Below are 24,740 nucleotides of genomic sequence, written 5' to 3' on the forward strand. Positions count from 1 at the left end.
CACAAATGTTACTTGCCACTTGTTAGCCCAAGCCTGGACATTGTCCAGATCTTGTTGCATTTAAACATGGACTGCATCAATATCTGAGGAATCGTGAATTGTGCTGAATTTTGTGCAATCATCAGTGAAAATCTCCATTTCTGACCTTTCAATGGAAGGAAGGCCATTGATAAAGCAGCTAAAGATGGTTAGACCTAGGACACTACTCTGAGGAACTCCTGCAGAGATGTCCTGCAGCTGACATGACTGACCTCCAACAACCACAACCATTTTCTTATGTGACAACTCTGCCACCTGATACTCATTGGTTCCAGTTTTGCTACAGTTCCTTGATGCAACACACAGTTGATCGCAGCCTTGATGCCAGGGGCTGTCACTCTTGCATCACCTCTGGAATTCAGCTCCTTTGTCCAAGCTTGAACAAAGATGGTAATGAAGTCAGGAGCTGAATGGCCCTTGTGGAACCTAAACTGGGCATCACGAAGCTGGTGCTGCGTGATTATATTACTGATACCTTCCATCAGTTTACTGATTAGCAACAGTAGACTAATGGGGCGGTAATTAGTCAGGTTGGATTTCTCCTGCTTTTTATGTACGGGACTTATCTGAGCAATTTCCCACACTTCCATGACAGTATTAGCATGAGTGACCACCGCCACACAGTTCTTGAAAATCTGAAGTCTCAGTATCACAATTAGGATACCCTTCATTGTATATTTTGGCACCATCATGTTAAGATAAACAGATCTAGCAACTAAAGATGGGGCCCAAACGTTTTCAATCATGCCCAACAGCTTTTTGTAGTTCCATTGGAAGTATCTTGGTTTACATGAGTACACCACAGAATATAAAGACGATGGTCTGACAATACATTAGTGACTCCCATCCCTCCTCATGACAAAAGGTAAAAGGTTGGATGTTTGCTGATGACTGTATAACAGTGAGCATTATTTGCAACAACTCCGATACTACAGCTGGAACAGTCTGTCTAAATGCAGCAAGACCTGGGTTGGGCTGAAAAATGGTAAGCAACATTTACATCTGCAGTACCAGATAATGGCAATCTCCAAGAAGAGAGTATTGAACCGTCTCCCTTTTGTAACTCACAATAAGTGCCAGATTACATGCTTCTAAAAACTGCAGTAATCCTTCAACAATCCTTGCTTTTTAAACAAGTTATTTTCCTATTTCAGTCCAAAATTTAAATAGAAAAATAAAAAGACAGTATATCTATGATGTCAATATGACAATTGAAAATAAATTATTCAAGGGATGAAAGTGTCACTGGCAAAGCTAGCATTATTTTTGTTAATCCCAAAACACCCTTAGGAATGGTGCTGCGAGGCATGTTCTTAACTGCTGTAGTTCATGTGGCGTTCCAGGATATTGAGCCTGCGACAGTGAAAGGACAGTGATATAACTTCAAGTCAGAATGGCATGTGGCTTGCAGGGAAACTTTGATAATTCTCTTCACAGATGTCTAACTGACCCTCTTGTAGTGCTGGAAGTCAGAGCTACGAATGGTACTGTTTAAGAGGTTTGGTGAATTACTGCTGTGCATGTTGCATATTGTACAACCTACTGCCATTGTATGTGAGATACAGAAGGAGTGAATGTTGAAGATAGTAGAGAGGATGCTGATAATGGAGACTGCTTTGCCTTGATGGTGCTGGATGTCTTCAATATCTCTGCATCCACACTAATCCAGGCAAATGCCAAATCACACATGTAACTGGTGCCTGGTAGACAGATGAGATTTGTGGAGCCAGAGATCAAGTAATTCACTGCAGCATTCCCAGCCTCAAGTGATGGAAATGCCATTGGATATTAAAACGAGGTAGTCAAATGCTTTTTTGATGGGGATGGTCATTTCCTGGCACTTGTGTGGCCTAAATATAACTTTCCACTTATGAACCTAAGTCTGAATGTTGTCAAGTCATGTTGAATGTGAGCTCAGACTGCTTCTGTTATGAGGAGTTGCAAATGGTACTAAATTCAGGAGTGAGCATATTCATTTCTAAGCTAATGACAGATGGATAAAACAGCTGAAAACGGCCTAGCCTAGGGCACTGTTCTAAGAAAACCAGTTAGCTATGTCTTAGGACTCACTTAGGCTTCCAATAATAGACACTTTTCTTTGGTGCTAAGTATGACTCGAACTGTTGAAGATTTCCTGGAATCCCATTGACTTTAAATGTTTGAAGATATCTTGACGATGCTGTACTCTGTCAAATGCTACCTTCGTACCACTCTCAGCTCTTTTGTCCATGTTTTGATCACAACTGTGATGTGGAGTTCAGTTGCCTTGCACAATGAGCATTGGTGGGTAGGATATTACATGGTACATTATCAAGAGCACCTTCCATTATTTTACTGATGATTGAAGGCATACTGATGGGGTAGTAATTAGCCCAACTGCACACAGACTCAGAGGTATACAGCAAAAAAAAAAAAGCCCTTTGGCCTACCTTATCCAGATTTCCTGAACTGAACTAGTCCCATTTATCAGCATTTAACCCATATCCCTCTTAACCTGTCCCATCCATTAACCTGTATAAAGTCATAGAATTTACACTGTGAACAGAAATTCATTTTCCCATTTTGTGTGGAATTTGTGTATTTTTTAGCTCCATTTTAGGTGGTACAGCATTATTGCTTCAACTTGTAGTTCTGTGATGTCATTTTGCTACTAGTCATGTTGCAGAAAAGCATCTAGATCTGAACCTCACAAACATCCACAAATGAATGCTTTCAAGTGTACACAGGAGATCACTTCCATGGTCACAATTTGTTGTCGGGGTCCCTGGTTGTCTTGTCTTGCTTGGGTCGACTGAGTCATTTTCTGCATTGCTGGGTAGATTCCAGTCCTGTTGCTGCAATTGAAAAATTGGAATGGAGCTTCTTTATCAGCATTACAGCTGAGAATGTGTTCAGGGCCCATTTCCACTGATGTAGCCAGCTCCTTCAACTATTGTTCATGATTAAGTAAAATGAATTGAACTGGATGGACAGAGGCATCAATGATGCTCGGGGCCTCAGGAGGAATAAAAAAAAATTCTGTCTGAGTGTAGTTTATGTCAGTGGAGCTTTATTTTTCTGTTAGTTGTTTTATTATATATTACTATTCACAACTAGTTGCAAAAGGGCCCAGTGGTTGTACAATCACATTAGTCTATTACATGGTGTTTTTGCATTCATGTAGTGTTGGGTGGCTTCACTAGGTTGCTGCATACTGTACATTAACATTTCCATTATTTTATCCACTTTCTCAAAACAAAAGAACCCTCAGAGACTCAGGCTCTCCATTTAACAAGTAGTAAGTCAAAAACCTATATTTTAAACAGCTTATATTCTAAAATGCAAAACCAAGAATGAGAACTCTACTTTGTGTAACTTTTTTTGGGTTTGACACATGAATTACTATTGATAGACTAAAACATCTAAGCCAAATTTCATAAAAACTATTCTTTCCTTCATCCACCATAAATATAAGCCTCCTTTTGTCAATATAGAATGTCAAAGTGGAAAAAAGCTACCACTTTAGTCAAAGATCATGTACCTCTTCACATTCAGCTCCATGAAAAACAACAAGGCTGTCACATTCTCTACACTTTGATGGGGCTCGCAACTTTCGTAACTTGTGTGTTTGTGCTGCCTTTGACATAAGAGTATTGCGGAAAGGCCCTGGAGAACTTGTCATCTCTGCCACAATCTCATTTAAACCTACATCACAAGGAAAGGAGCAGAGCACAGATTAGCTTATAGCAGTCTTTCAATATTCTTAATTTGTGACATACAGTACAAGTTTCTTAGGTTGTACATAGTTTATACCATCTTTGCACTTGAATGATGAGAATATCTCAGCATTGAGCTTTGAACCTCATTAACATTAAGGCAGTGTGATAAGAAAACTAAGCCAGATTAGTTGTGGCTAGCACAGCAGCTACCTGAGATTCAGGATGCAGGATGGGAAACAGGACATCAAAGTCTCAAGGAAGGAAGGAAGGGATGAGGCTTCAGACAGGTGGATTATAGCAGTTCTTGGATGGGATAACAGGAGTTCAATTTTCTTTTGATATGAGGCAAGAAAAGCTAAAATTCAAGCCTAACATTCACATATTCCTGTCAGACTTGACCATACCATGTTGTTTGAGGTTAGCAAATGGTGAGCGAGTGTTGGGGAATTTGAAAATCAGAAACGCATTCCACATGATCTATGATGGATCTAATGTTCATTCTTCTTGGCAGGAGTGTGTGAAGCTTATGCAAATATCTGGTCAGAGCAGGTTTTAAAAGAAAAAACGTGTTGAAGCTGAACATTGCCAGAGGTGGTGAGCTGCTTTCTTGAACCATTGCATTGCTTAGGGTGCAAGAACACCCCAAAGGTTGAAAGAGAGAAAGGCTAGAACTAAATGAAAAAGTAAGAAAAGATGAGGAAACAAAATCAGGGCTGTCAGGAAATGAGTTCCAGAATTTTGAATGAGGGACAGTGAAGGAACAGTGACATACTTCCAAGCCAGGATAGCATGAGGCTTGAAAGGAAACTTAGAGGTGGTGGGCACATGGCTTTGGAAGCTACTGTCAGACAAACCTTGGTGAGTTACTACAGTGCATTTTGGAGATGGCACACACTATTGCTATATGGGGCAGCATGGTGGTTCAGTGGTTAGCACTGGTGCCTCACAGCGCCAGGGACCCAGGTTCGATTCCAGCCTCGGACAATTGTGTGGAGTTTGCACATTCTCCGCGTCTGTGTAGGATTCCTCCTGGTGCTCCTGTTTTCTCCCACAGTCCAAAGATGTGCAGGTCAGGTGAATTGGCCATGCTAAATTGCCCATATAGTGTTAGGTGCATTAGTCAGAAGGAAATGTGTCTGGGTAGGTTACTCTTCAGAGGGTCAGTGTGGACTTGTTGGGCCGAAGGGCCTGTTTCCACACTGTAGGGAATCTAATCTAATCATTCTACATTACTGGTGAAGAGAGTGAATGTCATTGAAGGCAGTGAATTCCAGAAGTGAGTGGAGCATGAGTCCTTGATACCAAGGCAGCTTTTGATCGATTATGGTATCAATAAGTCATAGCAATCATAGGAATGAGGGAAAAAAACTCCCCACTGATTGGAGTCAAACTTAGCAGAAAGGAAGATGGTTGAGGCTGTTGGCAATCAGTCAACTCAGATTCCGGACATCCCTGCAGGAGTTCATCAGGGTAATATGTTGGACACTCGGTGCACCTGGCTGAAGATGGATGACAATGCATCAGCTTAATTTTTTGCACTGATGAACTGGGCTTCAATCATTGAGGATGGGGATATTTGTGAAGTCCATCCCTCCTATTAATTGTTCAATTAGTTGTTTTACCACCATACCTGACTAGCTGTGTCAGGGCTGCAGAGCTTAGATTTGATCCATTGTTATGCCATCTATTCAATTATGCTTTTGCTATTTTGCAAGCATAAGCATTTCCTGTCCACTATATTGTGCTTGGGAAGCTGAGAAATAGGAATTAGACAGCGGAATTTCTGGACCAACCAATCAAGCAAATTACCTATTACGTTTTTGCGCTAACAGTTCTAGAGATGGGACTTGGCAGGAACATAATAGCGAACAGAGAGCCAGCTAATAATTTTATACAATTAGCTGAGACAAATGTAAATAGTCTATTGTGCTAACCTGAATGACATGATAGAATATATTTTGAACTCAATTTGCAATATATGCTTCCAACACATTTTAAACAGAGAGGAGTAAATGAAAAAATGCACAATTTAGAAAATAAACACTGGTATAAAGCAGAATCTCATTGCATCTACGTTTTCATTAAAATGCAGGAAACAAGCATGTAAACATGGTAACTTGAAAATGAAATTCAAAATGTAATTAATTATTGCTGATCACATTCTTCAATCCATCTAAAAACAAAATTACAATAAGTTTGTAAATGAAAGATTGCTGCTAATCTAGTGACATAGAAATTGGCTGGAAAATTTAAGAAAATTTGAAAACACAAAATCAGACCAATGTATATTGATCTCTCCAAAAGGATTACTTTGAAAACAGTTTGTGTTTTTTTAAAAAAACTGCAGTGGTACTATATGCATTAGAAACATGGAATATTTTGGAACACAAGACCACTTTACCCACTGCACCTGTTTAGTCTTTGTACTGTCCAATGTAATTCCATGCCCAGCTTTTTATTCATAATTCTATAAATTAATCCCTTTCAAGTGAATTTCTAATTGCCTTTTGAAAATTACTACAAAATCTGATTTCACAATAATTTCAGACAGTGGTTTCCAGATCATAGCAGTGCTGCGTGAAGAAATCTAATTTCCAATGTAGTTCCTTTTGCAAATGATTTTAAATCTATAACCTCTCATTGTCAGAAGAACATTATCTTAGTTACTCAAACAAAACCTCCAATTTGGGCAGCTCTACGAGACCTCCTTTTAAGCATTGATGCTTGAAGAAAAATAACTCAGCTTCTCCAAAAGCAAAATACTAGGGTTCCAAAGAAAAGGCACACTGGACTCAAAAAGGTTAGTGCTTATTCTCTCTCCACAGATACTGTCAGACCTGCTGAGTTTCTCCAGTACTTTGTTTGAAATCCCAGCTTCTTAAATCACTCCAAGTAAAATCAACTCCTTCATCCCTGGTAACGTTCTGGTAAACCTCTTTTATAGACAATACAATAGATAATAGGTGCAGGAGTAGGCCATTCTGCCCTTCGAGCCTGCACCATCATTCATTATGATCATGGCTGATCATCCTCAATCAGTGTCCTGTTCCTGCCTTATCTCCATAACCCTTGATTCCACTATCCTTGAGAGCTCTATCCAACTCTTTCTTTAACGAATCCAGAGACTGGGCCTCCACTGCCTTCTGGGGCAGAGCATTCCACACAGCACCACTCTCTGCATGAGGAGGTTTCTCCTCATCTCTGTCCTAAATGGCCTACCCATTTTTAAGCTGTGTCCTCTGGTTCGGGACTCACCCATCAGCAGAAACATGTTTCCTGCCTCCAGAGTGTCCAATCCTTTTGTATGTTCTCCAGGTCACTGAAGTCTTTCTTACAAAATGTGGCCCACATAGTTCTACACAATATTCCAGGTGGTAGGAGCATGCAAAATGGTACATGACTTTAGAATAGTGGAACTAAGTTATTGAGAGGGTTCAGGAATGTAGGAAAAGAGGTGCTCCTTTGCTTTTTCTTTTCATAACTTTCAGCCCCCAGAAATCGATTCTTACTCTGCTAGAAGAAGCTATTTGGTGAGTGTTTGGTATGTCACTAATGATTATTCTATTTCTAAGGTTCACATGCAGTTGGACAATAGCACCTGATGGTAAGGTTAAAAAATATCAAAACATAAGTAAACATAATTGAATAGTTGATCAGTTAAATTAGAACACTTTAAGGATAGCAGGACAGTTGATGTGCCACAGTTACAGCATGAGAGCGCTCCTGGATACTAGTGTGGAGACAAGGGGCTCTTGTGCTCTTGTCCCCGTCTCAGAGCTAAGAGACCTAGTTTCAAGTTCCACCTGCTTGAGAGGTGTGTAATAATATTTCTAAACAGGTTGATTAAAAGAAAGTCTGCACTAATATGATCCAGACCAAACATTTTCACATTAAATATTTGAAATTTGTGCAGCTTTAGCTCAAAGCTATGAATTGTAAATTGAACAGCAGACAATGTGATGCACTAGGAAGGAGGTGTGTTTCTTGCATTCTTTGTATCAGGTCACAATCACATCTCTTAGGGATTAGTCAATGTTCAGGGACATAAAAACATGACTCCAAAAAAGGCAGGTAAAGGAACACAGGAGCACCAATTGTCCAAGAAATAAGGGGCTTTCAACTTTAGAAACAAAATAAACATTAGATGCAAGAGTGGAGGCTGAAGGTCAGATCAACTAACTGAATACATCCCAAGGAGACATTAAAGTGGGGATGGTAAGAAGAGAGATAACATAGTTAGAAGGTTCAATAGTGTTTCTACAGAAAAGAATGCAGGTTCAGTCAGTTGTGTTGCCTGCCAGATGTTAGAAGTCAGGACAGGACAGTTCAGGTTGAGAAAGGAACTCGCAGTAGAAGGGGTAAGGATCCAACTACTATGGTCCATGTATGTACCAGCAACATAGGCATGAAAAAAGGAGGTGGTTTTGCAACATCAGAACGAGGAGTTAAGTTAAGAATTAAGAAGCTAAACCTCAAAAAAGATAATAGTTTCTGTATTGCCACATGAACAATTCAGGTTAAAAATGACAGTGCAAATCAGAATACAGAGATAAAGGCATGTATTGGGAAGCTTCTGAACATCAGATGATAGGACAAAAGATCAGACATTGCTCACTTTAGCTAATATACCAAGCATCCCCAGCACATTGAGTTAATTACATCAGAGTTGGACTGGTCATTTAGCCAGAATGGATGACACTCTCTTAGCAAAGCATATCTTCTCCAGGCAGCCTGTGCACATATTCACACTAGTCGAACCAATCTATAAGTTCATTCTGAAGACTTCAATTAGAAGTTTTAATATCAATTTCTTTTGTGGAAGGAGCTTGTCTGGGGCCGCTGCATCTTGCGCAACCAGATGGAAAGAAAAAGTGCAGTATCCCTTGAAAGCAAGCACAGCAAAAGTGAAGAGAAAATGCAAAGACAGGAAATTCTGATCTAGTATATTCAACTCAGTATTCTGTTTGATTTGCAGCAGAGGTTTCTGAATGCAGATCAATCCTGGCAATCACGTTTGCTCCCTCCAAAACACTATGAAACACACCAGAAGAAGAACACTGTCAACTTCACTTTGAAGGACGAAGAAGAATATCACAACACCTGGGAAATGTAATACTATGCTTAATAAATACAGCCACTGCTCTTCTCGTCACTCTTGGTCACTGAAGTGGCTCAGGTGAACCAGTTGTGTGGATGGTGTTCAGCCCACCCATTTTCAAAACGTCGGGCACTTAGTAATGACAAAAAAAGACAGAATTTTATGAACTAGAAAAACTTGAGCAAATTTTGAATGTTGCCTGTGGGCCTTTTTAGCATTCTTTATACAAAGACAAACATTTAAATTTACCTATGTCAGGATGACTGTATCTTTATGTAAATTTGTAAAATATTATCCTTTATAAGTAGATTTCAAAACACTAGAACAATAATAATGCAAATACAGAGCAACCTGATACATACCATTGTCCAAAGGTGATGATGGTTCTCGTTCATCTAAGTCATCTGCTGAAGACATAGTGCCTGTTGAGGGTGTTCGGGGCAGCCTTCGCTTGAAATCACCTGGATTAGTTAAAAACAACCATATTTATTATTATCAGCTATTGCAAAAATAGGTCAAAATCAAAATTAATTGGTTTAAGATGAAAGTTATTTGAGCTTGAACAGATGTATCAAAACAAGGTTGTTGCCAACTTCATACAGAATAGGCTAATCTAACTGCAATCTAAGAATGGTGGTACAACAATCAATAGGTGCATCTAGGAAGGATAATAAGAACTCTTTTTCCTTAGTTTTTTTAAATACAATCTAGATATTACAGTTGTGTTACCATATCACTTCGAAGAACAACACTGCACAAGGATCGAATCCTGCACACATTCAGTGGAAGACCCTGTTGGTTGGAACTGTGGCTAAATTCCAACATTAAATCATAAGAGTTTTGAGGCTTAACTTGCTTACTTGAGGCTTATTTTGGTTGCCATGTGCAATAGAAGTTTAAATAATTGTTTCAGTACTTGATAGTGAGCAATTTCTTAACAAGTAGCTGAATTAAAGGTGACTTGTGGTGATTTAGCCACAATATCCTGCAGCCCATCATATCTGAATTGCCAAAGCTACACTAAATTTACACTAGTCCCACTTTCCAATAATGCATTCATAGCCTTCATTGTTCATCCATGTATGTTTTAAAGATTGTGAAGTTATCCACCTCCCAGACAGTGTATTCTCCACCCACTACTCTGAGAGTGAAAAAGTTTTCCTCAAATTTCCATAAAGCCTCCTGCCTTTCACCTTAACATTATGATCCTATGTCACTGACATTTTGACTAAGGAGAACAGCTGCTTTCTGTTCAACCTGTTCATCCCCTCAATCTTGTACATTTCTATCAAGTTAATCACGATTGAGAGAAACCCACCCTCCACTCCCGGCACCATCCCCTGCTGCCACAAGAGGTGTAAAACCTGCGCCCGCACCTCTCCTCACCCAAAGGATCCTTCCACATCCGGCAGAGATTTTCCTGTACATCCAAACACCTCATCTACTGTGTGCATTGCTCTCGATGTGGTGTCTTGTATATTGGGGAGACTGGATGCCAACACGTGGAATGTTTCAGGGAACATCTCTGGGACACGCACCAAAGAACCCCACTGCTCTGTGACCAACCACTTCAACTCCCCCTCCCACTCCGCCAAGGACATGCAAGTCCTAGGCCTCCTCCACTGTCAAATCCAAGCCACCTGATGACTGGAGGCAGAACGCCTCATCTTCCACCTTGGAAACTTCCAACCACACGGCATCAAAGTCGACTTCACCAGTTTCCTTATTTCCCCTCCCCCCAACCTCATTCCAGATCCAACCCACTGCCCTCTTGAACTGTCCTACCTGTCTGCTCCACCTTCCCCTCCACTTATCACCGTCACCCCCCCCACCTGCAATTACCTATTGCCTTCACAGCTACTTCCCCGCTCCCCCATCCCATCCTCCTAGTTATTTCTCAGTGCCATTCCCCCCGCCACTTGCTCCACTCCCATATTTCTGATGAAGGGCTAATGTCTGAAACGTCAACTCTCCTGCTCCTCGGATGTTGCCTAACTTGCTGTGCTTTTCCAGCACCATACTTTTTGACTCTCAGGTTCCCCCTCAACTTCTCTGTGCCAAAGGAAATAGCCCTAGTTTTTCCAGTCTCTCTTCGTAGCTAAAAGGTATTCCATTCCTGTCAACATCTCCTCTGCACCCCCTCCAGAACAATCACAACCGTCCCCAAGTGCAGAGACCTGATGTGCATACAGTACTTCAGTTGTTGTCTAACCAAATTCCTGCACAGCTACTCTTATAATCTACCCTTGACTGATAAAGGAGAGTGTCCCATATGTCTTCTTAACTACCCTATTAAATCCCTGAAAGTGGTTGGACAGGATATGTACAAACACCCCCAAGATCCTTCTGTTCCTGTGAGCTTCTTAATGTTCTACTGTTCACTGTGTACTCCCTTGTCTTGATAATTCTTCCAAAATGCATCACCTCATATGTATCAGGGTTAAGTTACATTTGCTGCTGATCTGCCCAATCCATTTATATCCTCGTGTGGCCCAAGACCATCTTCCTCACTGTCAAGTATGCAACTAATCTGTGTCATTTGCAAACTTACTTATCACACCCCTCAAGACCCATCTAGCACTGATCCCTGTGGTATGCCATTGGACACTGGCCTCCAGTTATACTAAAAGCCTTCTATCACCACCACTTGTCTCCTCCCACTAAGTCAAATTTGGATCCAAATTGCCACGTTATCCTGGATCCAACATGTCTCTTCATCAGTCTCTCCTGTGGCATTTTGTCAAAAGCTTTGCTGAAATCCGTAAAAATGACATTACATGCTTGGTCACCTCTGAAAAATGTAACCAGATTTGGTAGACATGATCGCCTTCTCACAAAGCCATGCTGACTATCCCTGATCAAACCTTGCTTCTCTAAAATGGAAATTAATTCCCTCCTTCAGAATTTTCTCTAATAATTTCCCTACCACTGAATGAGTATGTTAGCATGGAGAGGAATGAGGCTGGGAGCCTCAGGGGTGGAGAGAGAAATAGGAGGGGGTGGGGCTTTAGTCCATTTATTTAAGGAAAATATACTGGCTTTTGAGGCAGTTAGAGAAGGTCCATTAGGTTGTTTCTCTGCATGGAGGGATTGTCTTAATGAGATGTTGAGTAGTTTGGACCTGTAATCATTGGCATTTAGGAGAATGAGAGAAGACACAGAATACACAGCATTACAGCACAGGAACAGACCCTTTGGTCCACCATGTCAGCACCAACCATGATGCCATTCTAAACTAATACCATCTGCCTACACATCATCCATATCCCTCTAGTTCCTGCTTGTTCATATCTGTCCAAGTGCCTCTTAAACATGGGTATTCTATCTACTTTTACCACCTCCCATGGCAGACTGTTCCAGGCACCTACCACCTTCTGTGTGAAAACTTGTCTTGCACATCTCCTTTAAATTGCATCAAGTAGCAATGACAGTAACTGGTATGTTGGCTTCGTTACAAAGTGATTCAAGTACAGGTGTAACTGGAGAGTCTTGATGAGACTGTATCTAGGATATGGTGCACAGATTTGATCTCTCACCCTCAGATCTCTTATCCTTAAAATGCTAGGACTGAATGAAACGTAAGATAATTAGGAGGCTTGACAAAGTAGATGCACTTGTGGGAGAGTCTGGAATCAGGGATCATAATCTCAGAGGAAGAGGGTTCCCATTTAAGACAGAGGTGAGGAAGGATGTTCTCTCTTATAGATAGTCAGTGTGTGCAATTCTTTACTGCAGAGTCCTGTTGAGTCTGCTCAAGTCTATTCAAGGCTGAGATGGACATATTTTGAATCAGGAAGGGAATCAAGGTTTATGGGGATAAGACAGGAAAATGGACTTGAGGACTGTCATGTCAATTATGATTGCATTGAATGGTGGAGCTTACTTGATGACCCCTATGTCTTACTTCAATACTGTTAGCAACTAGAGAAGTAACTCCTTTATCCATTAAATTTTGTAATATTCAATTTCCAAGTCTTTCTAAAATTTTAAACAGATTAACAAAATCTAAGTTAAGGATTAGTACAATGTCTTCACTAGCAAATGGGTAATGAAAGTACGTGACCGTACCGGACAATAGAGATTAGAGATAGACACAACAGGTGGTAGTTTAACCTGAGGGTCACTACGTCTCAGGTGAGGGGAGTGGTTGAAGAAGGAGAATCCTTAATGGTATCCTTAGTCAGTGCAGGAATTGGACTCATGCTGTTGGCATCACCCTGCATTGCAAACCAGCTGTCTAGCCAGTTGAGCTAACCAACTATCTGATGAAAATACAAGTGTGTTTGAAAAATTATCTAAAACCAATGAACTGAAGATCATCCAGAATGTAATATTTGTAATAAAAGCTTCTGGTTACACACCTGGACTAGCAGAGGGTGAATCCATAGAGCGTGATTCACTGCTTCCTCCTCCACTTTCAGAATCACTATACATACCACTCCCCTGAGTGACGGAGGACCAAGCTCTAAATGGCATATGATTCCGGACTGTTGAAAAAAAAAGCATTGGTAATGGCACATAACTGATAATATCACCTGATTTAGTCACACCCATGACACAACAGATCATTTCATAAACCAAAAGAAAAACTATATCCCAAGTAATACTAAAACTGAAAGAAATGCAGTAACAATGAACTATAGTGTTTGGTGGTACAAAAGGAGATGGACAATTGATATTTCATTCTGTAAAACCTAATGGAATGCTGTCTGTTGATCAGACCTTGAGTGAAAAAGAGACAAAAATCTGACATGGATTCCATGTTGAGCACCTAATTATTTCTAGTGACTAATGAAAATAGTATGTGTAGTAATACGAGATTAATTAATATCTTCAATACAGTAGAAGAGATCTGAGCGCAAAAAATGATAAGGGGATAATTTAGACAGGAAATTTACAACAGGATTAGTTATACAGGTCTGGTTTTAACAGTTTATTTTTACATCTAGAATTATAATTACATAGGTTAAATCTGATATTCTGGTAGAAATGCACTGGTATATCTATATTTAAGATACTGCACCAAGGAAGTTTACATTAACGGGATAGATTTTAAATCATCCAGTGACCAATCAATGGCAACATACTCCAACGAAATATATTTGATAATCTGCACTTTACATCCAAAATGGATGTCCACATACAACTCACTGGCTCCAACTAAGTGACCAACATGACTTTGATAATCACAGGAAATGTAGGTTAGGGTAGGGGATTGGAGTTTTGAGTCAGAGGACCCCAAGATATTCCTGTGAAGCTCAAAGAAGCTCTTCTTGTGCTCCTCTTCATAATTTTAACATTCACAGCTTCAGGTCTCTTCAGCTGGAATACTCATTAAGCAAGCAAAGTGCCCATGGTGGACACTTCGTCTGGTAGACAATGGGCTCTTAATGGCAGCAAATAGCTGACAGCATTACTCAACTTCTAGGGATCCTGACCATTTAACCTAAACTTAGTTCTGCATTTCTGACTCCATTATGTTCATTACTTTGCAACTGTAGCTCATATTTGTTGGGATAGGATGGGAAAAAGAGAAAGAGAAAGTAATGGAGCGATGTATGATTTTGGACAAAGCTTTAAACTCCAAAGAAGTGACGAAGGTGAGGTCTAAAGCTGCAATTCTGGATTGGACAATGTTTGATGCAGCTGCCATCTTGGTTAGGGAACTGAAGCCAATACTAGTAACAGCTAAATGATTAGGAGGGTGCTAATTGACAATTAAGCACTCATTACTGATTGTATGCAATTTTAACGAACAGTTTATTTCCTAACCTCTTCTAATCAACAATCCTTTAAAATTGTGCAGCAATCTGAAATTCCCATGGAGACCATGTTTGTTTGAATCCTCTAAGTTATCTAGCATTAAAGTGTTTTCTATACCGAAACAAATTGGGTGAAACTGCAAAATAAATGGATATTGCACCTAATGACCACAAGCTGAACAGGAGTTAATCAAATGCTACTGATCGTATCAGCTTTTACTGTTCATTTCCCAGAGAAATATGATTGCTTAAAGTTAAAATTGGACTTCAACAATACATCAGGTGAGTTCCTGGGGAACTTTTCCAAAACTTCAACTAGTTACATTTATTCTGGAAATTCTGATAAAATACCTAGCTATGCATTTTACAGAAAGACCAGGATAAAGGATGTGCTTAAAGGATGTGGTTTGATCACCAACACCTTGTTAGGGGTCCTTCTTCGTCTCGAGAGCAATGGAAGGGAAGCAGAAAGAACAGCACTGGCTCCCACTGGTGGGAGGGACAGGAGGATGAAGTGATCTGTTTTTTCCATTCAGAGGATGTGTGGAGAAGTCAGGGGAACCTAATTATCCAAGAGGACAGTGGCAAGCCAATTTCATCCCCGGGACACCCATATCAACTAATCCCACTGCCCTGTGGCTGAACACTTCAACACCTCCACCTATCTGCTCCACCCTCCCCTGACCTATCACCTTTACCCCCACCTCCATCCACCTATTGCACTCTCAGCTACCTTCTCCCCCGGCACCACCCCTTCCCTTTCTCTCTCCACCCCCGAGCTCCCAGCCTCATTCCTGATGAAGGGCTTATGCCCGAAACGTCGATTTTCCTTTTCTTCGGATGCTGCCTGACCTGCTGTGCTTTTCCAGCACCACATCCTTGACTCTAATCGCCAGCATCTGCAGTCCTCACTTTCGCCTAACTGATTTCAAAAAAGCATACCCTATTAACAAAGTACCTCTTCATCCAAATATTCTCCTGAATATTTAAAATGAACCCAATGAAAATATGTCATTACTGAAAAAAAGAGTTATTTTGTGTAAATGTCCAAGGCATTTCACCAAGCATGTTGAACACATTGTGTCTAATGCATCATCAGACACATAACCGAATCTCTAAGACCTAATGTTAAAGTAATTAGACATTAAGCATTGAACATATTACATGTGAAAAAAAAAGAGTTCCAACACCTTGTATATCAGAAGTGTTATTTGATGGCTTTTCTCCGGGATTAGTTGATCTAATATGATGAAGACTTTCAACATCAGGTGACTGAACAGTAAGATCACCTGAGGTTCCTGAAGTCTGTGACAAATTTCCTTGTGATGAATGAGGGCTATTTGTTGTTCTTTTAAGAAATGGAAGCCTAGAGAGGAAAGAAAACATTGGTGTAAGGAAATTAATTTCAACAAAACTGAAAAATATGTATCTGTAAAGGGTTAGCAGTAGAGAAGGGGAGTGAGGGAAGAATAGCATTGGAAGGTAACCTCACTTCATTCTGAATAAACACGATACATATCTGACGAGCAAAACTTAAAAAAAAAAGTGGGTAGGACCCAGATCTGGATGTCTTTCTATCACCATTTCTAAGCAATTTAATTTTTTTGCTGTTGTCTCTGTTTTGGTAAGGGATTACTTACTTTAGGGGCCTTTAAACTGCGATTGGACTTTCATGAACAGAGATTGTTTCGTACAGACAGATTTCTTCTAAACATTTAGATCTTAAACTGGTTCCCGAGATCTACTAATGGTGCATACTGGCTGAACAGGCATGGAGAATGTTAGGGTAGAAAGCAAGATGCTGGAGGGGGGGGAAAAGAGAAAAATGAGTTGGCGTGTGATGTATGAGGCGCCACTAGGATGAGTGCAACACAAAAAGGTGGAATGGATGAGGCAATAATGTATGAGAAGGTCTTGGCACCTCATATAAACAAAAAGAACTGAGAACCACTGTTAGAAAAGAGATGGGCTATCCAGTATTCAGTAGCCCTTCAGGCCATATCTGCTCTGCATTCAGTGGGCAGACCTAACTACATCCTGCAACTCTACCTCAAATTCCCCAGAGTGTAAATCATGCCTTTCCCAACGCAGGTGAATCAAACGGAGAAGTTTTCTCAATTCAAGCAGTCTGCATTATAAATGAAAATTTAGTCCAAAAACAGTTGAAAGTCACAAGCAAAAACATCCACATTACAATCTCTGGCACAACAGGTTGACTTTATTATAACACATGAATTTTCTGAGGATCATAGTCATACTCTTGCAGATAAATTCTTCGTCCAAATTATTTAAAACCAGCTGTCAATGCACTTCAATATATGTATTTTTCAATGGGATATTGACAGTATATTTGGTACCCAACCCTAATTGCCCTTGAACTGAGTAGCTTACCGCACGATTTCAGGGAGCAGTTGAGAGTCATTACTTACCCACCATTTGATGAAACTGAATATTGAAATAAGTCTGGCTCCATCGAACCTTCTTCCTTTGGCAAACTTTTGACAAATTCTGAATACTGTTGTCCTGGTTCATAAAGCTTGGTATTTTCACAAAGCGATTGATAGTTAACAGGAAGGGAGACTACTTGGGCATGCTGCATCTGAAACAAGTTGACTGTCACCTGAAAGAGTCAGTTATTCTTATTGAAATATTTCCTGTAAAAGGTAGTAGTACTGCAACTTAAGTGACAATGTTTTTAAGAAGTTAGAAAATTTTGTGAACTTCACAAACATATTCTTTCTATAATTACAAATTATAACTTCGCAACCATCATTTACAGAACAGAAGCTTACCGATTTTAATGTAAGATCACATTGGTAGACTAATTCACGTAATTGTGTAAGTATATCACTTTTGATGTTTTCCATATTGCTTCGTTTTTCATTGGCATCTAATATAGAAGCTTTGAAATGTTCTTCAGCTTCTTCAGCCTGCAAAACAGTTTTAAAATGATCAATTGTGCATGGATTCAATTTTTATTGTCTCAAATGTTCAAAGTAACTGAGTCTTTAAGGCAGGCGTTCCCAGACAAGATTTTGGCGTCACAAGCTTCAAAGCAGAAGTGACTGTCAACAAGCTTAGGCTGCTCTGACAGCTGTGTGGCCTCTGAAAAACATTTCTGTTTTTCATGAGCAATGTACCTGACCAACTCCACACAGATCTGATACCTGTTGCATGACAGCACTGTGTGAAAAGGCAAGTGTTCATTCTGCACACCCTTTTATCAACTGCTCTGAAGGTGGTGGGAGATGGCAATATGGAAGATGAAGGGAAGGCAAGATGGGCATGAACATGGGGTTACACTAGATACAAGTTTAGGAAGCATAGACTGAAGGGTAAAATAACTGTATAGATAACTTTAACAGTTGAGTACTATAAAATTTTAAATTGGGATTACTTGAATGAAATCTTCACTCTGCACCTCAGAAAGTTAGTATTTTTAATTATCAAATTGCTGGCAACATAATGATGTTACTATGAAACTGAATCAATTAAATATACAATTCAAAATCTTAAATTGTGTTAAAACAGTTAACATTCCTAAAGACGACAGACAAAACAAAACTGTGGCAAATTACAATATGGTTTAAACAATTACTTTTTGTAAGGCATCTTCTTCCAGTTTTCTTTTTTTTTCAAGATGTCTGTTGTACGTTCCAGTTATCCCACCACTGAAACTCAAATGTTCCTCTTCTGCTCGCACTGTAGAAGACCTGGCTTTCTCATACTCTTCTTGGCGTTGAAGGTACAATAGGTTTGCTTTCCTATGGGATGTTTCTGCTTCATGCTGACAAGTACAGAAAAGTATTTTAATATTTAGAATATTAATACGCAGTTCTTTTAAAAACAACGAATGAAGAGCAAGTCAGAAAACTGATTAAATGTTAAAATTGCGTTATAGAAAGACTTATGCTTATCTTAAAACATTATAGAACATTGTACCATTTTTCTTTGTTCTCGCTGCCATTGCTCTTTAATTTCTTTACGTTGCTTATCCAGTTCATTCCTTCGCAACAGAAGTGGCTGCAAAAACACAGAGGAACAAAGGTGTTGTTTTGTAACAACATTTGACAACTTTGAGTTTTAAACATACTATAAAAATTATGAGTTCAGTTTATCATATTTCAAGAGTTGAACTGCAATTTTCAAATGTTGTTAAACACCCAATATAGTCCCACATTCAAGATTATGGAGATATGAGCCAACTTTACACACCCAAAAAACACAAGCTGAAAATAAATTACCTCGATGAGATGCTAAACAGAAGGAATGAAGAAGAAAAATAAACTGTTCGTTTCTCATATTATTACTGTACACCTTTTAGTAGATCACTTGCCTATCCACTCAAGGATCATCATATGGAGATCAAAAGTGGTAGGGAATGAGAGAATGAGACAAAGAAATTAAAATCATATATCTCCAAAATTAAGAAGAAACTGGAATGGTTTGATAAGTCTCTGAAAAAACAATACAGGTCGTTCTGCTATAATGTGACAGTTGTTCCTCTGCAACCTCGCTCTGATAGAAAATTGCATTATGAAAAACCACTATAGAAAATCATGCTGTAGAAGACCGCTATACCCGTTCAGCAGAAAGTTTGTGTTATCCAAACAATGCCCACAATTTGTCAATCGCATTATAGCCAATTTGCATTAACGAAACACACATTGTACCAGAATAACCTGTAAACTAATTAGGAAATAAACTCGAAACAAAAGTTGAGCCAGTATTTAGTGAACACAAACTTCCTTTGTATTAGTATTTCAATGGGAAACTGGTGTCATGAAATACCAGTAAATTTGAACTTGTAATAATGAAACAATAATCATTATAGAGTCATAGAGACAGACCCTTCGGTCCAACCCGTCCATGCCGAGCAGATGTCCCAACCCAATCCAGTCCCACCTGCCAGCACCCGGTCCATATCCCTCCAAACCCTTCCTGTTCATTTACCCATCCAAATGCTTCTTAAATGTTGCAATTGCAATCAAAACTTCCCTCAGCAAAATGAAATTAAACCATGCAAAGGTCTCACCTGAATAAATTTATTTGATTGGAGGCCTGCTCCAGTTTGAAGAAGAGCTTGACAATACTCAACATCATAGTCAAAAGCAGACATATACACTGATTGAAATGGCATGTGCTCCTGTTCAAAAATAAAATAAAAATATGATCCGAGCTAATGGTACTACTGGACAAGTCAAATACCAAATTAGACCTGTATTATGTTTAATTTGTTTGGTTAATTAACATCAGAGTTAGTCGCTAAGACATAATAACATGGCTGCAGATGTTCTTTAACAGTAGAACATAGCTTGGTATGGTTGTTTCTTGTCCAATATTGGAGTTAGAAAAATGCTAACACAAACATTAAAATTAAGTTTCAAATTGATATCCAACACCAAATTACAGAGATTCAATTTGGAAGATATGATACTCCGAACTCAAAGAGTTGAGTTTATGCTTAACTCCTCCCAGTTTCTCTTTCGTGAACTGTAGAGACAACATCACAATTCGTGCAAGTTTGATTGCATGAACACTTCATAACTTTGATGACCTAAATTTTTCAAATTCTAACACTGTTAAGATTTCTAACCCAAACCCTACTTGTTTGGAAACTTCTCAAGTCAATAAAGTGTAATGCTGGAGAAAGCACAGCAGGTCGGGCAGAGTGTGTTGACGTTTTAGGCTTAAACCTTCATTAAAACTGGGAAGGGGGAAGGGGGCTAAGATATAAATGGGAGTGAGATAGCTGGGATGGCGACAGGTGGGTGAAAGTAGGAGGAAATGATTGTGTTAGATCAGTGGGATGTGTGGAATGGATTGGTGGGAATCCCCCTAGTCATCACATTCCAGCCCACTAATCTCCAAATTCAGCACATCATCCTCTGCCATTTTGCCACCAACAGTCAGACCCCCACCACCAAAAATACATTTCCCTCCCTACCCCTATCTGCATTCCATAGGGACTGTTCCCTCCGTGACTCACTTGTTAGGTCCACATTCCCCACCAACACCCTCTCCACGCTTGGCATTTCCCCTGCTGCCGTAAGAGGTGCAAAGCCTGCACCGATACCTTCTCCCTCACTTCCATCCAAGCTCCCAAGGATCATTCCAAATCTGGCAATGATTTACTTGCATATCCTCAAACCTCATTTACTCGTGGAACGGTTCAGAGAACATATCTAGTCTATATGCACCAAACAACCTCACCTTCCTATAGCCATTCATTTCAACTCCCCCTCCCATTCCCCCCATGACGTGTCCATGCTGGGCCTCCTCCACCGCCTAAACAAGGCCACCCACAAACTGGAGGAGGAACACCTCATCTTCCACGTTGGGGGCCTTCAATCACACGGCCTCAACATTGAATTCAATTTCCAAACCTCCCCTCCCCATCCCAGATCCAACCATCTGACTTGGCTCCATCCTCTTGATCTGACCTGTCTGTCCACCTTCCTTCCCACCTATCCTCTCCACGCTTCCCACCGACCTATCACAATCATTTCCTATCTTCGCCCACCTATTGCAATCCCAACTATCTTTCCCCCAGCCCTACCCTCCCATTTAATTCTTGGCCTCCTTCCTCTCCCCAGTCCTGATGAGAGGTTAAGCCAAAATGTCGATTCTCTCGCTCCTCAGATGTTGCCTGACCTGCTGTGCTTTTTCCAGCACCACACTTTATTGACTCTGACTTCTCCAGCATCTGCAGTCCTCACTATCTCCTGGAAACTCCACAAATTAGGGAAACCATTGCTGCTGCAATGACTGGGTGTCCCTGAATTGAACAAACTCTTGTTGTGCATGAAAGTAAAATTTGCTTCAGAACAAAATTCTTGATGCTTCCCAACTGAATTTTGAATTCTCTGCTTTGAAGTCAAAACAAAAATAATGGCTTAATTTATTTTTACATTATTTGTCATAAACCCAAAAGTATAATCATCTTATTCTATTGATACTGCAGGGGTTCTTCCAAGCTCTTGTTTGCAGTCAGATTTCCTCTGGGAACTGGTACATTTAGTTCTTGAATGACTTTGACCTTTTTTCAAAATATATGTAAGAACTTCACAGCATTAACCCATGTCCATCTGTCTCACTTTTTAAAGCAATCCAAAGGCCAAAACATTATGATACATTTTACAGATCCTCTGGTCCAGTGTACCTTCCTCAGAGACTACAGGCCATGTTAGTTTAATATGGGAAATTGTTGGAATTCATTATTTAGGAAGTAATAGCAGAATATTTGGAAAGTCAAAACAAACTCCATCAGAGTCAGCATGGTTTTGTGAAGGTAAATCTTGTGACGGTAAATCATGTTTAACAATGTGCTAAAATTCTTTGAAGATGTTGTAAATGACAGGGATAAATGAGATCCTGACCATATAGCATACCTGGACTTCCAGAAGATATTTAATTAGGTGCTGCACGGAAAGTTTATACACAAGGTTCGGGGTAATTCATTAACTTGGACAGAGGACTGGTTAACCAATAGAAAGAAGAGTTGGGATAAATGGGTCTTTTTCTGGTTGGCAAGATATAACTAGTGGGGTGCCACAGGGTTCAGTTCTCAGGCCTCAACTGTTTACAATCTATGCTAATGACTGGGAGGTGGGGAAGAAAGGACTGAACGGTTATGAAAGCAGACAGAAAGTGGATGTGAAGCCGAGACAAGATTAACCATAATCGTATCAAGTGGCAGAGCAGCCTCAAGGGGTTGAACTGCCCACTCCTGCTACTAGTTCTGACGCTCTTGGATCAAATTTTGGTCAGAAGACCTTTAGCTCACCTATCCTACCCAGCCAATTATCCTTTCTCCCCTACTGGGGCAGCCTTATCAATTATAAGCTGTATTAATCAGTATTCTGAGTAAATTTAAGAACTGATTCACATCCCTTTTGACACCTCTTAAAACTTTTGTGCCTGATTTACTACTGTAGGAATTTTGTGCATATATTCAATGCTCATTCACTCCTAAACATGCTCGACTTATATGAATTGCTCACTTACTAAATCCTCAATTTGTAATCTTTTTCTTGAATTTGTTCATGGGATGTGCATGTTGATTGGATAGGCCAGCATTTATTGCCCATTCCCAATTGTCTAGATAGTAGTTAAGGGTTAACCATACTAGAGTCTGGTGGCACGCGAAAGCCCGGTCAGGTAAGGATGGCAGATGTTAACTTCACTAAAGGACTTCAGTGAACCAGATGATTTTAATGATAATCCAACAGTAGTTACATCAGCTCCAAAGGGCCAGCTCTTTCTTAAAAAAAAACAAATCTCACCATATACCATCGTGGCTTTCTAACCCACATCCCTGGAACATTAGCCCTGGATTCTGCGTTACTAATCCGATGATATTACCACTATGTTACCTATCTACATATGTCACAAAATTACTTCAGAAGAAACAGAATGTTGATAACTGAAGAGCATATTTTGCAACAGCTCTTGCATTCCCCAATATTAGGCAGTGTCATATTTACCTGTTGTCCAATAAAGGTCTTAGCTGACTCTGCCAATTTTGAAAAGCTTCTTGCATATTCCATATCTGGATGTTTAACAAAAATAAAAAAAGATTAGAAATAAAATTCATTCACAAGATGATGGCATCGCTGGCTAAGCCAGCATTTATTGATCATCCATCATTGCCGATAAGGCAAGTAAGAGACAAACAGATACTGTTATGGGTCTATAGTCACATGTAGGCAGATGGGTAAAGGTGGTAGATTTCCTTCCTTAAAAGGACATTGGTGAACCAAATGGGCTTTTCTGACAATCAACAATGATTTCATATATATTGTTAGACTCTTAAATCCACATTTTTTTAACTGAATTCAAATTTCACTGTCTGCCATGGTGGGTTTCAAAAATAGGTCTCCAAAACATTAGCTGGGTATCTATATTCATATGTAGTGATAATACCATTTGGTCAACACTCCCCACGGGCAAGGATAATCAAAGCAAAAGTGGGACTGATAGTAGGAACCAAAAATATAATCCTCTTGAGGCGGCAGGCAGCATGCCTGAGATACTAAATAAGTATTTTGTAAGAAAAGGATGCTACCAATTTCACAATAAAGTCATGAAGTTATATAAGCCCAGATGAAATGTAGCAGAGAGGAACGTGAGTTACAAATTGCAAAGTTTCTAGTCAAAAATATTCAACTCCAATTAGGCACTGCTGGGAACTGAAAGATTGCAAATATGACAAAGACAGGCTTTGAATAAAAAAAGAGGGAGAAGAATTATATAGGTTATGGCACAGGTTAAAAATAGAGCATAAAAATAGATTATTTAGTCCAAACAATCCAGTGTGTGTTTATGCTCGACTAAAATTTCTTCATATATTTCCATAGCTAACTATCAGCATAACCCTCAGCCCCACTCATATTCATACAGTCATACAGCACAGAAACAAACCCTTCGGTCCAACCACTCCACGCCAACCACTCAGCCCTACTCATATTCATAGTCATACAGAACAGAAACAAACCCTTCGGTCCAACCACACCATGCCAACCATAATCTCAAACTGTACTAGTTCCATCTGCCCTTGGACTTGGCTCATATCCCTCCCTTCTTATTCATATACTTACCTAATTTATTTTAAATGTTGTAACTGTATCTGCATCGACCACTTCCTCTGGAAGTTCATTCCACACATAAACCACTCTACTCTAAAAATATTGCCCATGTCTTTTTTTAATCTTTCTCCTCTCGCCTTAAAACTATGTCCCTTAGTCTTGAATTTGCCCACTCGAGTGAAAAGCCACCTGCCATTTACCTTATTTATATCCCTCTATAAACCTCTATAATGTCACCCCTCAACCTTCTACACTCTAATGAAACATGTTCCAACCTATCCAGCCTCTCCCCATAACTCAAACCCTCCATTCCTGTCAACGTCCTGGTAAATCTCTTTTGAACCCTCTCTAGCTTAATAATATCAATCCTACTACAGGGAGACCAGAACTAGGCACAGTACTCCAGAAGAGGCCTCACCAATGTCCTGTACAACCTCAACATAATGTCCCAAAGATTTGAGCAATGAAGGCAGGTGTGCTAGACACCTTCTTAACCGTGTCTACAGAAGATGCAAACTTCAAAGAATTATGTACCTGAACCCGTATGTCTCCCTGA

The 24,740-nt window shown here is 39.8% G+C and overlaps 1 protein-coding gene across 4 annotated transcripts in view; it reads right to left on the minus strand.

Annotated features, from left to right (window-relative positions):
* The window catches only part of LOC122554193 (rho GTPase-activating protein 29-like), a 123,800-nt gene that overhangs the window by 16,668 nt on the left and 82,392 nt on the right, over positions 1-24,740 (minus strand). For all 4 annotated transcript variants that reach the window (XM_043698842.2, XM_087990481.1, XM_043698843.2 and 1 more), the window contains 10 exons: positions 23,084-23,148; positions 19,633-19,743; positions 18,540-18,620; positions 18,196-18,384; positions 17,390-17,527; positions 17,027-17,217; positions 15,788-15,963; positions 13,197-13,322; positions 9,198-9,296; positions 3,560-3,723 (listed from right to left, as the gene is read on the minus strand). In XM_043698842.2, coding sequence (XP_043554777.2) covers positions 3,560-3,723; positions 9,198-9,296; positions 13,197-13,322; positions 15,788-15,963; positions 17,027-17,217; positions 17,390-17,527; positions 18,196-18,384; positions 18,540-18,620; positions 19,633-19,743; positions 23,084-23,148 — 1,340 coding nt within the window. The remainder of the gene's footprint in view (positions 1-3,559; positions 3,724-9,197; positions 9,297-13,196; positions 13,323-15,787; positions 15,964-17,026; positions 17,218-17,389; positions 17,528-18,195; positions 18,385-18,539; positions 18,621-19,632; positions 19,744-23,083; positions 23,149-24,740) is intronic.

The sequence above is a fragment of the Chiloscyllium plagiosum genome, unplaced genomic scaffold (genome assembly GCF_037043375.1).
Source record: "Chiloscyllium plagiosum isolate Xiang-an unplaced genomic scaffold, Cpla_swu_hap1 HiC_scaffold_9, whole genome shotgun sequence".
In the NCBI taxonomy this organism is placed as follows: domain Eukaryota; kingdom Metazoa; phylum Chordata; class Chondrichthyes; order Orectolobiformes; family Hemiscylliidae; genus Chiloscyllium; species Chiloscyllium plagiosum.